The following is a 13,333-nucleotide window of genomic DNA, read 5'->3' as shown; positions in this document are numbered from 1 at the left end:
ACCTTATGTAGCCCTTGAACCTCATGGCTATCTGCTGCACAATGTAATGTCTTTGAAATTCACCTGGAGGATTCGCTATGATTTCCTTTATGGGAAGACTCCTTGAGTGTGGATTTTCTCTGTCACGAGACTGGGGGCTCCCAGAAGGCAGGAGCTCAGTTCTCCCACAAGTACAGACATAGGCACTGTGAGGACTCAGGAAAGACCTCAGGTAATTGGTCAACTGGTTGACTCAGAGGCCAAGTGTGTTCTTGATGGACCAGTCATTATAGGAAAGCTGGGTTTGCCACAGAACTCTCACTAGAGATCAAGACCCAACACTAGTCCTTCGCTGACCCCTCACCTTGTCCCTAGACCAAGCCCCAATTCCAACCACAGAGTGAATTTTGGCCCAGGTCCCAGGCTAAGTCCTGATCCTGGCATTAGAATTAGGTCTGCCACAAGCCTGACTGTGGTCTCTCCCTTACAGAGTTCACATCCTAACCCTGCTTTGTGCCCATCTGGCCTCTCCATTGTTTGAGTTCGGGAAGGGTCTGGAGAAAGTGAAAGGCATCCTGCCTCCCTCTTCTAACCTCAGGGCTCCTCCCTGCCCCTGCCCCTGCCCTCTGCCCTCTGCCCTCTGCCTCTGACTATGGATGAGCAGCGTTGCACAGAGATCTGAATTCCCACTGGGACAGAGTAGAAACATTTCAGGGCCAGGAATCCCAAAGCCTGGGCTCCAGCCCTCCTTTATCCTCTTGCCTTCCTTGTCTTTTCCTGCCTCAGTAGCTTGCTATCTCTAAGGTTTCTTTTGGTTCTAAATTTCAGAACCTCTATGGTGAGACCAACTTGTCCAATTGGCCCCAAACCTCAAGACTTCTTCACTCACTGTGAGACCTGAAAGAAGGCCCTGCCCCTCCATGGACCAGTTTCCCTCTCTGTGAAATAAAGGAATTAGATGTGATGATTTCTAAGTTTCTTTTCATTTCTAAATCCTCTAAAATTCTTTATGTGATTTTAGGTAAGTTACTTCATGTTGCTGGGCCTCAGTTTTCCCTATCTGTCAAATGGGGATAATATTACTCATCTTCCCTCCTTTCCAGGGTTTTCTTCTGAGATATATTTACCCTCTTTTTCCTGACCTGTGCTCCAGTCTCACTTCTATTAGTCATTTCTTACATAACCCCAGACAAGTCCCTTCCTCTCTCTCAACCTCAATTCCCATCACTGAAAAATGATGGGGGTGGGGCTTGATGATTTCAAAGCTTTCTTCTAACTCTGGGGCATCCCTCTTCCTTGATGGCTGGACCAGCTTATTGCCTCACAGCCACTTGAAGGAACACCACTCATTCTATGCTTTGGTCAAATCACTTGCCTGGGGATCCCAGGTGAATTCAAAAGTGAATTCAGTGACTGCTCTGGGCTTTTACAATAGCAGCATATGCATGAACAAAAGTCTTCCCAGTGATGGGACAAGGAACCCTTGCCCACCCCACCGAGCCCAACACCCTGATTGGGAGCAGCTATTTCCCAAGGCTGGGGGTTGAGGGTTCTAACATTTATCCTCCCAGACATTTGGTTGAAACCATGGGTCATGTGAGAATCTGTCATTCCAGTTCCCATAGAGTGTGGGCAGCCACTTCAATCCCATAGTCCCTGGGGGAGGCAAAATACAAACAGTGACTGCCCTCACCCAATCTAAAGCTTGCTCTGGACCCTTAGGGAGGAAGACGTTAAAGTCACAGATAGGAAATATTCATTTAGCTAGGTGGTCGGCAATACAGTTTAATAAGTGTATTATTAACATATACATCATAAAAATAAGTTTATCATAGAATAAATATGCTTTTTTTAAACATGGACAAATATATTACAAAACAAGCCCCATAGTACCAGGGGAAATTAAGATCCTTCTACAAAAAAGAAGATGTAAGTCAGTATCATGAGAAAGCTTTTAGTGTTTCCCAGAAATGTGTCAAACCCTCCCCAGGAGGCCTGAATCCTCCCGGGATACTGGGAGACATCCCCAGGAACTTCCCAGGGGCAGGGGAGGATGGCCACACCCTCAGAATCAATTCATAAATTACCACAGTCTATTCCAGCTATTGCACCTGGGATTGATGGAAGTCAGGATGGCCCCACCATATGCAGGAGGATGGTGCCAGTCGTGACGAGAAGGAAGGAAGTCAGGGGAGAGGCAACCAAGGCTGAGTTCCTGGAAGGCCCTGGGGGTTCTGGTGGGGCTGGTGGTGGCCGATGCTCCAGCTGTTTGGCAAACCTAGTGGGAGGCTTGGCGGTGTCATAGCCGTTGGTGGCCTTGGATGGGGAAGACACTGTGGTTGTACTGGAAGGAAAAAGAAATACATGCCTTCAGTTCAATAGGGACTGCCCATCTTTTGAGAAAAAGCTCCCTCCCATCCCTCCCTTTGCCAGACCTTGGAAGGTTCCATAGCCACTGGCTGTCATTGGTGGGATAGGGTTGGGGGAAGGGGATGGGGGAGATACTCTTCCTGTTGCAGATTGCAAAAGAGAGGCATAGGAAAGAATGAATTTATTCATTCTACCATCAACAAAAATGATAGTAGTAGCAGAAGTCATACGTGTGTGTATTTATATATTATATATATTTAGTCTGAATATATAGTCTGAATTTTATATCTATAGTTATATATATTATATATAGTCAGAAAGCTTGCCAAACCCTTTCCATATGTCATTTTATTTGACCCTTACAATAACCTTGAAAGGGAAGTATTATTCTATTACTCATGCTACTACTACAGACCAAAAGACAGAAGTGATGGTATGTACAAGGACATCCATGTAGGAAGGGGATCAACAGGGAGAGAGCTTCTGACTTCAAGTTTGGGGATCCTTGCATAAAAACCTTGGTTGTGTGGTTAGTTGCATGAGTGATTGATGATTTTGATAGACTGGTATAACATCCCCATTTTGAGTGAGAAAAATAGGCTTAGAGATATGATATGGTTTCCACATAGCTAAACAGCTAGAATTGAAACCCAAGTCTCTCATGATCTTGGGTCTATCAGACTTTTCATTATATTCTACTTCTAATACAACCAACCATGCTACTAAAGAAACAACTATTCAAATAATACCCCAACCATCTATCCAATGAATCATATAACCAACCAGTCCTTATCAAATCACCATAAAACCACACAAGCAAATATCCATCCATCAACCCATCCATCCATCCATGAATCCACTCATTCATCTATCCATTCATCCAACCAACCAATCAATTGCCCACCTGCAACTATCCACCGAAACAACCAACCAAAAAACTGTCCAATCATCTAGCCAACTAACCAAAAATATAACCAAGAAACCATTCATCTAACCATCTAACCAACCAACCAACCATTCTACCAAATAAGAGACCACTATCTAATGAACCAACCAGTCACTATATCATTCATCAAGTCAACCAACCAACTAGTCATCCATTCAGTGATACTATCCATCCAACTAATAAATCAATCATCCAACAATATTGCAAAGAGTTCTGGATGTGGAGTCAGAAGGCTTGGGTTCAAATCCTCATCTTGACAATTACTAGTGATATGACCTTGGCAGAGTTATGTTTCCATTTCTATCTAATTTGATAACCAGTAATAATCATACTTTCTTTTGTTCCCTAGTCACAGAATTGTTAAGGGGGTCATATGAGCGAACGGTTGAAAAATACCTTGAAATCATAAGGGACTGAACATAAATGAATGATTATAATTCAGATGTTGCCAAATATGAAGATGGACAAAGTAGAGAAGGTCCCTGCTCTCTGGAGGCTGAGAAGAGTCAGAAGCCCTGTGAGCCAACAGTACTACAAGCAGTTATAAAATTACTCTGTGGGCAGATACAAAATGGCCATCCTCCTATAATATCTGAAACACTGTCACAATAACAGAAAACCAGTTCAGTGGAAAGAGGTCACAGGATTCAGAACTGGAAGGGACTTAGGGTTTACCTATTCTAACCCCCTCAATAAATGCTTATTGAACAAAATGCCTGGAACGTGGTTGGTGCTTGATAAATCTTGTTAGTTGATTAAGTTCCATATGAAGAAACTCAAGCTCAAAAGAGAGATGCCTAAGACCACACAGAATGTACAAGAGAGAATTTAGAGTCAAAGCCAGGTGGACAGGTGACATTTATTATACACTTACTATGTGCTAAGCACTGGGGATATCAAGAAAGTCATATTCTAATGGGTGTGTGTTGGGGGGGAACAATATACAAATGATTGCGTACAGACAAGCTGTGTAGAGTACAATTCCGTGTCTCTGCACAGAGCGCCTGGAGTGGTTTCCCTCCTAATCTCCAGCTTCTAGTTTCACAAGGAGTTCAAATCCCACTTTCTACAGAACCCTTTTCCTGGTCTCCCCCACTTCTCAAGCCACCCCTCAAGCCCTTTAATAGCTGATTGGAGGATGGATTAGAGTGAGGGGACAGTTGAGGCAGGAAGATCAATTAGAAGGCTCCTGCAATGGTCCAGGCAAGAGGTGATCAGGACTTGAAATATGGCAGCTGTCTTATGAGTATAACAAAGAAGATACATATGAGAGATGGTGTCAGGTTAGAAACAAGATTTGGTAACCAAAGGGCCATGGGGGTGACTGAGAGTGAGGAACTGAAGATAACAAGGTGGGTGGGGGACTGAGAGGAAGATGGTGATGACCTTGATGGTCATTAGGAAAATAGGAAGAAAGGATGGTTTCTGGGAAAAGATAACACGTCTTCTTTTAGACACCATGACCTTGAAATGGTTAACGGATATCAAATGAGAGATATCCAAAAGGCAGCTGGTAATGAGGGTCTGCAGCTTCAAAGAAAGACTGGAGTTGAATCTATGGATCTGGGGGGGGGGTCACCCTCCTATGATCCCTAGTTTCCTTCAAAGCATGATCCATTAACTGCTGATAGCTCTCAGATTGTTTTCATTTGAGGAAACATGGAAAAATGAAAAATACATTGTCTTTGGAGTCATAAGACCTGGGTTTGAATCCTATTTACATCACTTGTATGATCTTAGACAAATCCTCCCTCTCCCCGCCCCAGACCTCAGTTCTTTCCTCTGTAAGATGAGAGGGTTGAGATAGATGATCTCTTTTCATTTATATGTATTTATTATTTTATTTTTTCCCACTTAATAGCATCTTACTTTTTCCAATTATATGTAAAGATGGTTTTTTTAACATTCACTTTTATGAGATTTTGAGTTTCAAATTTTTCTCCCTCCCTCCTTTTCTTCCCCCTCCCCAAGACAGAAAGCAAGCTGATATAGGTTATACCTGTACAATCATATTAAACATATTTCCACATAAATCATGTTGTGAAAGAAGAATCAAAACAAAAGGGAAAAACACAATAAAGAAAAACAACAGCAAAAGTAAAAATAGTCTATTTCGATAAGCATTCAGACTCCATAGTTCTTTGTCTGGATGTGGATGGCATTTTCCATCATGAGTCTTTTGGAATTGTCTTGGATTGTTGCATTGATGAGAAGAGCGAAGTCAATCATAGTTGATCTTTGTACAGTGTTGCTTTTACTGTGCCTGGTTCTGCTTACTTCACTCAGTAAGTTTATGGAAGTCATTCTAGGTTTTTCTGAAATCTACCTGCTTATAATTTTTTATAGCACAATGGTATTCCATTACATTCATATACCACAACTTGGTGAGCCATTCCCCAATTGATGGACATCCCCTCAATTTCCAGTTTTTTGCCAGCACAAAAAGAGATGCTACAAATATGTTTGTACATGTGGGTCCTTTTCCCTTTTTTATGATCTCTTTGGGATACAAACCTAGTCGTGGTATTGTTGGATCAAAGGGTATACACAATTTTATAACCCTTTGGGCATAGTTCCAAATTGCTCTCCAGAATGATTGGATCAGTTCACAACTATACCAACAATACATTAGTGTTCCAATTTTCCTAAATTTTCTCTAACATTTATCATTTTCCTTTTCTGTCATATTAGTCAATCTGATAGCTGTGAGATGATACCTCAGTTGTTTTCATTTGCATTTCTCTAATCAATAGTGATTTAAAGCATTTTTATATGACTATAGATAGTCTATAACTTTAATTTCTTCATCTGAAAACTGCCTGTTCATATCCTTTGGTCATTTATCAATTGGGGAATGACTTGTATTCTTACAAATTTGACTCAGTTCTCTCTATATTTTAGAAATGAGGCCTTTATCAGAAACACTGGCTATAAAATTGTTTCCTAGCTTCCTGCTGTCTTTCTACTCTTGGTTGCATTGACTTTGCACAAAACTTTTAAATTTAATTTTCCACTTTCCCCAGCAGTTTTTGTCAAAAAATAAGTTTTTATCCCAGAAGCTAGAGTCTTTGGTTTTATCAAACAGATTACTGCAATTATTTACTACTGTCCTTGTGTACCTAAACTGTTTTGCTGATCCACCACTCTTTTTCTTAGCAAATACCAAATAGTTTTGATGATTGCTGTTTCATAATAGTTTTAGATGTGGTACAGTAGGCCATCTTCCTTTGCATTTTTTTTCATTAATTACCTTGAAATCCTTGACCTTTTGTTCTTCTGGGTGAATTTTGTTATTTTTTCTACCTCTATAAAATAATTTTTGGTAGTTTGGTTGGGATGGCACTTGAATAAGTAAATTAGGTAGAATTGTCATTTTTATTATGTTAGCTTGGCCTACCCATGAACAATGGATATTTTTCCAATTGTTTAGATCTGACTTTATTTTCTTGAAAAGTGTTTTGCAATTGTGTTAATTTAGTTCTTGGGTTGTCTTGGCAGGTAGATTTCCAATTATTTTATATCGCCTACAATTATTTTAAATAGAATTTCTCACTGTTGGACTTTATTGGTAATATATACAAATGCTGAAGATTTATGTGGTTTTATTTTATATCTTGCAACTTTGATGAAGTTGTTAATTATTTCAGGTAGTTTTTTAATTGATTCTCTAGGATTCTCTAAGTATAGCATTATCTGTAAAGAGTGATAGCTTTGTTTCTTCATTGCCTATTCTAATTTCTTCAATTTCTTTTTCTTCTCTTATTGCTAAAGCTAATATTTCTAGTACAATATTGAATAATTACTGATGAAAATGGGCATTCTTTTTCTACCTCTGATCTTTTGGGAGACCTTCTAGCTTATCCCCATGACATACAATGTTTGCTGATAGTTTTAGATAGATGCTACTTACTCTTTTAAGGAAAAATTCCTTTTATTCCTATGATCTCTAGTGTTTTTAATAGGATTGGGTGCTATATTTTGTCAAGAGTTTTTTTCTGCATCTATCGAGATAATCATATGATTTCTGATAGTTTTGTTATTGATATAGTCAATTATGCTGATAATTTTCCTAATATTGGACCAGTCCTGCGTTTCTGGTATAAATTCCACCTGGTAATAGTATATTATCCTTGTGATAAATTGTTGTAATCTCATTGCTAATATATATATATGCATATATATATATACATATATATATATATAAATGATATTTATTTCAAACAACAAAAATATTTCCATGATGTAAAGGGGTAAACCAAAGATACTAGTTTCTTGTGCCTTGTGCCCTTGCCATTAGAATTAGGGTAAAAAATTATTCATAATTAATTATTTTGCTAAAATTTGGTAGAAAGCTTCTTTAACCTGTTCTTAGAACAAATTCCAGTTTTTCTAAATTCTTCTCTTCCCTTCAAATATTCCATTTTGCATTCTTCATAAAAATCTGGGTTTTTATAGTGAGCAATTAAGCATTCTTTTAATGCTGAGTTTTCTTTCTGACATTTTACCACCATAAGAAAATCAGAGTCTTTGTAGCATTTGGTGAAGTCTTGCACTTGATTAGAACACCTCTCCCTGGCCTTCTCTCTCATAATCTTAGGAATCAAAACATCTTTTTCTACATGTCTGAGATGAAGGTCTTCTGCTTGGTTCAGCTCCATCTTCGGCAGCAGCGACAGCAATGATGTCTCCATTGCTAAAATTTTATTTAAATTTTTTGCATTAATATTCATTAGGGAGATTGGTCTATAATTTTCTTTCTCTGTTTTGGCTCTTCCTGGTTTAGGAATCAACACCATGTTTGTATCATAGAAAGAATTTAGTAGGACTCCACCTATTTTCCCAAATAGTTTATATAGTATTGGAATTAATCATTCTTTAATTCACAGGTAAATACAACTGGCCCCAGATATTTTTTCTTAGGGAGTTCATTTATGGCTTGTTCAATTTCTTTTTCTAAAACAGGGTTATTTAAGCATTTTATTTCCTCTTCTATTAATCTAGGAGCAATTTATATTTTTGTAAATATTCACCCATTTCATTTAGATTGTCAGATTTATCGGCATGCAGTTGGGCAAAATAGTTCCCAATTATTGCTTTAATTTCCTCTTCATTGATGATGAATTCACCCATTTCATTTTTGATACTAGTAATTTGGTCTTTCCAGGTTTCTCTGAAGTCCACCTGTTCATCGTAATTTTTCATTCTTTTGATTTTGTTCGACTGATTCCTGATGTCTCATAGAATCATCAGCTTCCACTTTCCCAATTCTAATTTTTAAGGAATTGTTTTCTTCAGTCAATTTTTATCCCTCCTTTTCCAAGCTCTTAACTCTTGCATAACTCTCATTTCTTTCCCCAATTTCTCTTCTACCTCTCTTATTTGTTTTCTAGAATCCTTTCTGATCTCTTCCAAGGAGGCCTTTTGGTCTTGAGACCAAGTCACATTCTCCTTTGAGGCTTCACATGTAGGCATTTTGACATTGTGGTGCTTTTCTGAGTTTGTGTTTTGATCTTCCTTGTTGCCATAGTAGATTTCTATGGTCAGGGCTCTTTTCTGGTTTTTGCTCATTTTTTAGCCTATTTCATGGCTTTTAAAGCTGAACTCTGCTCCTGGGGCACAGGAGACACTATCCTAAGCTTCTTGTGCTGGGGGCCAGGGGCCTGGTCACTGACTTTCTGTGCCAGGGCCTCAGACGCTGGTGGCTTGCTCACTGTGCTGGGGTGGACCAGCCTCATCACGCCTGTTGTGCTCTGGGTTCCAGGGCTGGCAGTTTGCCTGCTGTGCTGGAGCTGGAGGCCTCACAGCTGGCCTGCTGAGCCACTGACCTCCTGAGCCAGAACTGTGTGGCCTTGGTTGCTGATCTTGCTGTGGCTAAGAGCCTCCCACTGGCTTGCCCAGACCCTGCCTGTGTTGGGCCATGCTCCCCTTTCCCCCAAGTGAGGCAGACCTTTCCTGAAGCCCTTCTAAGTTATCTGTTTTTGTAGGTTTTATCACTCCAGAATCTGTTTAAAGGCTTGATTTAATGTTGTTTCTGAGGGAAACTGGGGAGAGCTCAGGCAACTTCCTGTCTTCTCTCCACCATGTTGGCTCTACCTCCTAGATAATCTCCAGATGAACTCTTCTGGCTCCAAATTCATCATCTTCATATTTTAATACTAATAGCTGATGTCTACACAGCACCATAAGCTTGGCAAAGTATTTTACTTGGGCTAAGCCCCAGGAGACCTTTCTTGATCCATACCTATCTCTCCCCACCACGAAATTCTCCTTTGTTAGTACTTTGCATCTACATATGTGTTTGTACATTGTTTTGTCTATAGAACATAAACTCCTCAAGGGCAGGTGGTGTTTCAGTTCTGTCACTATATGTCCAGCATGGAGCACAGTGCCTGGCACATTGTTGGAGATTAGCAAAGAAGTGTTGACTGATACACTGACACAGCGTTCTTTTCTCACAACAGCCCTGTTAATATGCAGAGTGTTATGATACCCATGTTTGAGACAAACTGAGGCTCAGAAAGGAAGCATTTTGGATTTCCAGAGCCCCCAGCTCTGACATTCCCTGTTCTAAGCTCCCACCCAGCTCTGACATTCCCTGTTCTAAGGCTTCTCCAAGCTCTATTCCCTGTTCTAAACACCCTCCTAGTCCTGAAATTCCCTGTTCTAAGCTCCCTCCCAGCTCTGATATTCTCTGTTCTAAGCTCCCCCCCAGTTCTGACATTCCCTGTTCTAAGCGCCCTCCCAGCTCTGACATTCCCTGTTCTGAGCTTCCTCTCAGCTCTGACATTCCCTGTTCTGTGTTCTCAGGGCTTTCTTAGTTCAGACTCAGAATTCCATGGTTTTTGATTCATCTGGTCCTTGGAATTGTACTAATCCACAGCCTCCAGGACACATTCCAGTCCAAGGACCTGTAGGTTTAAGGAAGCCTGTTAGGAGCGCCTGGATCTCTCCTGCTCCATTGAGGCCCCAGACCCCCACGGACAGTGGTCCGATGATAGCGCCTCAGTGCCCCCAGGCCCTTTGAAGTGCCTCCTCCAAGTGTTCTCCCCCTCTCCCATCTAATGAGTTAAAGATGTGCTGCTCCTCTCTCATCTAGCCCCAGCCCTGCCTTCCGCCTGATTGGAATCAGCTTGGCAGGAAGAGAAGCAGCGTGTCATCCTCTCCAGGAGGATGTGTGTGTGTGTGTGTGTGTGCCTCTGAGTGTGTGTGTGCCTTTGTGTGTGTGTGTGTATGCGCGAGCGCGCACGAGCCTCTGTGTTTGAACCGGGGAGGGAGGTGCTGAGCACCAGGTTAAAGGGAGGGAGAGATTTCTCGACGGGGAGTGGAGACGGGCCATCGCTGGAGAAAAGTGAGCAGCCTTCGCTGGGTGGTGGGAGGCAGGCTGTGGGTGGTCTGAGCCTAGTCTGAAGTCATCCCCCAAATGGAAATATGTCCTTGGCACGAGATTTCTTGGGAAGACCAGGCCTTGAATCTGAACTTGGGGCTTTGAAATCTGAATCAGCCATGCAGAATCTCTGGGTAGAAGAGGCCTCCGAGGGTGTCCAGGCCAACTTACACCTGAGCAGGTTGTCCTTCTTATAGTAGACCAGCTAACGAGTCATTCGAACTTTGTTGCAAGGCATGGCCCATTTGCGATTGAAAGCTTCAGGATTATTTTCATTTGAGACAACATGGTAAGGTGAAAAATACATTGTCTTTGGAGTCAGAGAATCTGAGTTTATTTGTGTCACATATTTATGTAATCTTAGGCAATCACTTCATTCTCCCTAGTCCTCAGTTTCCCCCTCCGGACATCAATAACCAGTTAGGTGGCACAATGGATACAGTGCAGGTCTGCAATCAAGAAGTCTCCTCTTCCTGAGTTCAAATCTGACCCTAGACACTAGTTGTGTGACCCTGGGAAAGTCACTTAACCCTGTTTGTCTCAGTTTCCTCATCTGTAAAATGAAGTGCAGAAGGAAATGGCGAAACATTCTAGTATCTCTGCCAAGAACATTCTAAATGGGGTCATGAAGAGTCAAATATGACTGAAAACGACTGGACAACAACAATCATTGGGAAGGTTTTCCTGATATCAAGCATGAATTTACTTCCATCCAAGTTCTGCCCTCTAGGGCCAAATGGACTAAATATGGCCAGCCCTTCAAATACTTGAATACAGTTATATTTGCCTCTTCTCCTCCTCCAGTCCCCATCCCCAACAAAGTCTCTTCACTGGTTAAACACGTCTAGGTTCATCAACAGATCTTTGTGTCATGCACTCAAAGCCTTCTTCTGGACACTCCCCAGCTGATTGATATTCTTCCATGGTGTCTAGAACTGAACACAATCTTCCAGAAGGGGTCTGATGAGGGCAGAGCATAGTAGGTCTCTCACCTCCTTCCTGGAAGCTCATCCTACTCTTAATGTAGCCCAAACTCACATCAGCATTTCTGGCCACCAATATGGGTCACCCTGCTGACCCACAATGAGTTTGTGGTCCCACTAGAACCCCTGGACCTCTTTCAGAACAACTATTACCTAACCACTTCTCCCCTGCCTTAATCATATGACATTGCTTTTATTTTGTTACCCATGTACAAGACTCAACATATCTCCCCACTGAATTTCATCTTATTAAAATCAGCCTAATCTTCTAGGTAGTCAAGCTAGTTGGATCCTAACTGTATTTTCCCCTGTTTTTATAATACCTCCCAAATTGGAGTCATCTGAAAATTTAATGAACATGCTATCTATGCCTTTATCCAGATCACTAATAAAGAGATTAAAACAGCTCAAGGCACAGATCCCTGTGGAACTCTACTGGAGACCTTCTGCCATGTTGACATGGCACCATTAACAACTGCCCTTTGGATCTGGCACCTGATCAGTTCTGAATCCATTATATTGTGTTGCTGTCTAAGCCATAACTCCCCATGAGAATAGTTGGCTCGGTTGAAATAGTTGGCTTGGTTGAAATCTAGGTAAATTCTATCCATGGTGTTTCCTTTATCAGTTTAATTTTTAATTTGCCATAATCAGTTCTTGACGAAGCCCAGTTAGCTTTTGGGAACTATTTCTTTGGATGCTCACCAATCATTTTTAATGATCTCCTCTAGAAATTTCCCGAGAATCCAAGTCAAGCTCACTGGCCTAGAGTTGCAGACTCTGATCTCTTTCTTTTCTTTTTTGAAAATCAGGACAACATTTTCCCTTCTCTGATATTGTGGTACTACTCCCGGTTTCCATGATCTCTCAAATGTCATTGACTGACTCAGCAATTGCATCTGCCCATTATTTTTGGGACCAAGGGTGATGTAGCTCTTCTGGACCACATGAATTGAATTCCCTAAGGGAAGTTAAGTGCTCCCTTCCTATCTCCCTACATATCTTGGGTATCAGTTCCCTGTTAGTCATTTTTATTGTCATTTCCAATGCAAAAGTCCTTTTCCTTTGTAGAGAAAATAGAAAGGAAATAGAAGAACTGACCTTCTCTGCCTTATCTCTGTTGTTATCATCCAATAAACTCTAAGCAAATGTTCTATCCCTTCTTTGATCCCTCTTTTTTATTCCCAACATAATTAAAAAAGCTTTTTTTTTGTTATCTAGCTTCCCTTTCCATCCTCAGCTCACGCTAAGCTTGAGCATTGTTGACATTATTTGTACAAGATCCTGCCAGGCCTTCTATATTTATCCTTGATTATCTGCCCTTTCTGTCATCTTCTGTTCAGTTCTTTTAAAAATATAAGCTGTTTGGTGAGTACCCTGTGCAACCACATTGGTCCCTTCAGGCAAGTCTCATTCTTCCTCCTCAATGGAATTGTTTTCCTTTGTGTTTTCACAAAATCTAGGATTATGTATACACTTCCCTTAAATTTCCTGACATCCTTACCCCAGAAACAAATTCTTCCTTGTCAATGAGAATCAGATCCAGAATAGAGTTTGAGTTTCTCCTTGTTGATTCCTGCACCTTATGAAGGAAGCCTTGCCCTAAATCATCAAGACAAATCAAGAAATCACTGAGTTTTGGGAGAGGGAGAGGGAGAGGGAGAGGAAGAG

The 13,333-nt window shown here is 41.0% G+C and overlaps 1 protein-coding gene and 1 pseudogene across 1 annotated transcript in view; both read right to left on the bottom strand.

Moving 5' to 3' along the window:
* Positions 1-1,744: 1,744 nt before the first annotated feature.
* Positions 1,745-13,333, bottom strand: part of LOC138165364 (metalloprotease TIKI2-like) — a 235,966-nt gene continuing 224,377 nt past the window's right edge. Inside the window, exon 7 of the mRNA XM_069093624.1 lies at positions 1,745-2,323. Coding sequence (XP_068949725.1) covers positions 2,107-2,323 — 217 coding nt within the window. The 3' untranslated portion in view covers positions 1,745-2,106. The remainder of the gene's footprint in view (positions 2,324-13,333) is intronic.
* LOC138165206 (COX assembly mitochondrial protein homolog pseudogene) lies at positions 7,625-7,986 on the bottom strand (annotated as a pseudogene).

Source organism: Petaurus breviceps, unplaced genomic scaffold (assembly GCF_028583685.1).
Source record: "Petaurus breviceps papuanus isolate PSGF00001 unplaced genomic scaffold, PetGlider_PUasm1.0 208, whole genome shotgun sequence".
Classification (NCBI taxonomy): domain Eukaryota; kingdom Metazoa; phylum Chordata; class Mammalia; order Diprotodontia; family Petauridae; genus Petaurus; species Petaurus breviceps.
Note: the sequence above shows the minus strand (reverse complement) of the source record. Positions and strands in the feature narration are given on the sequence as shown.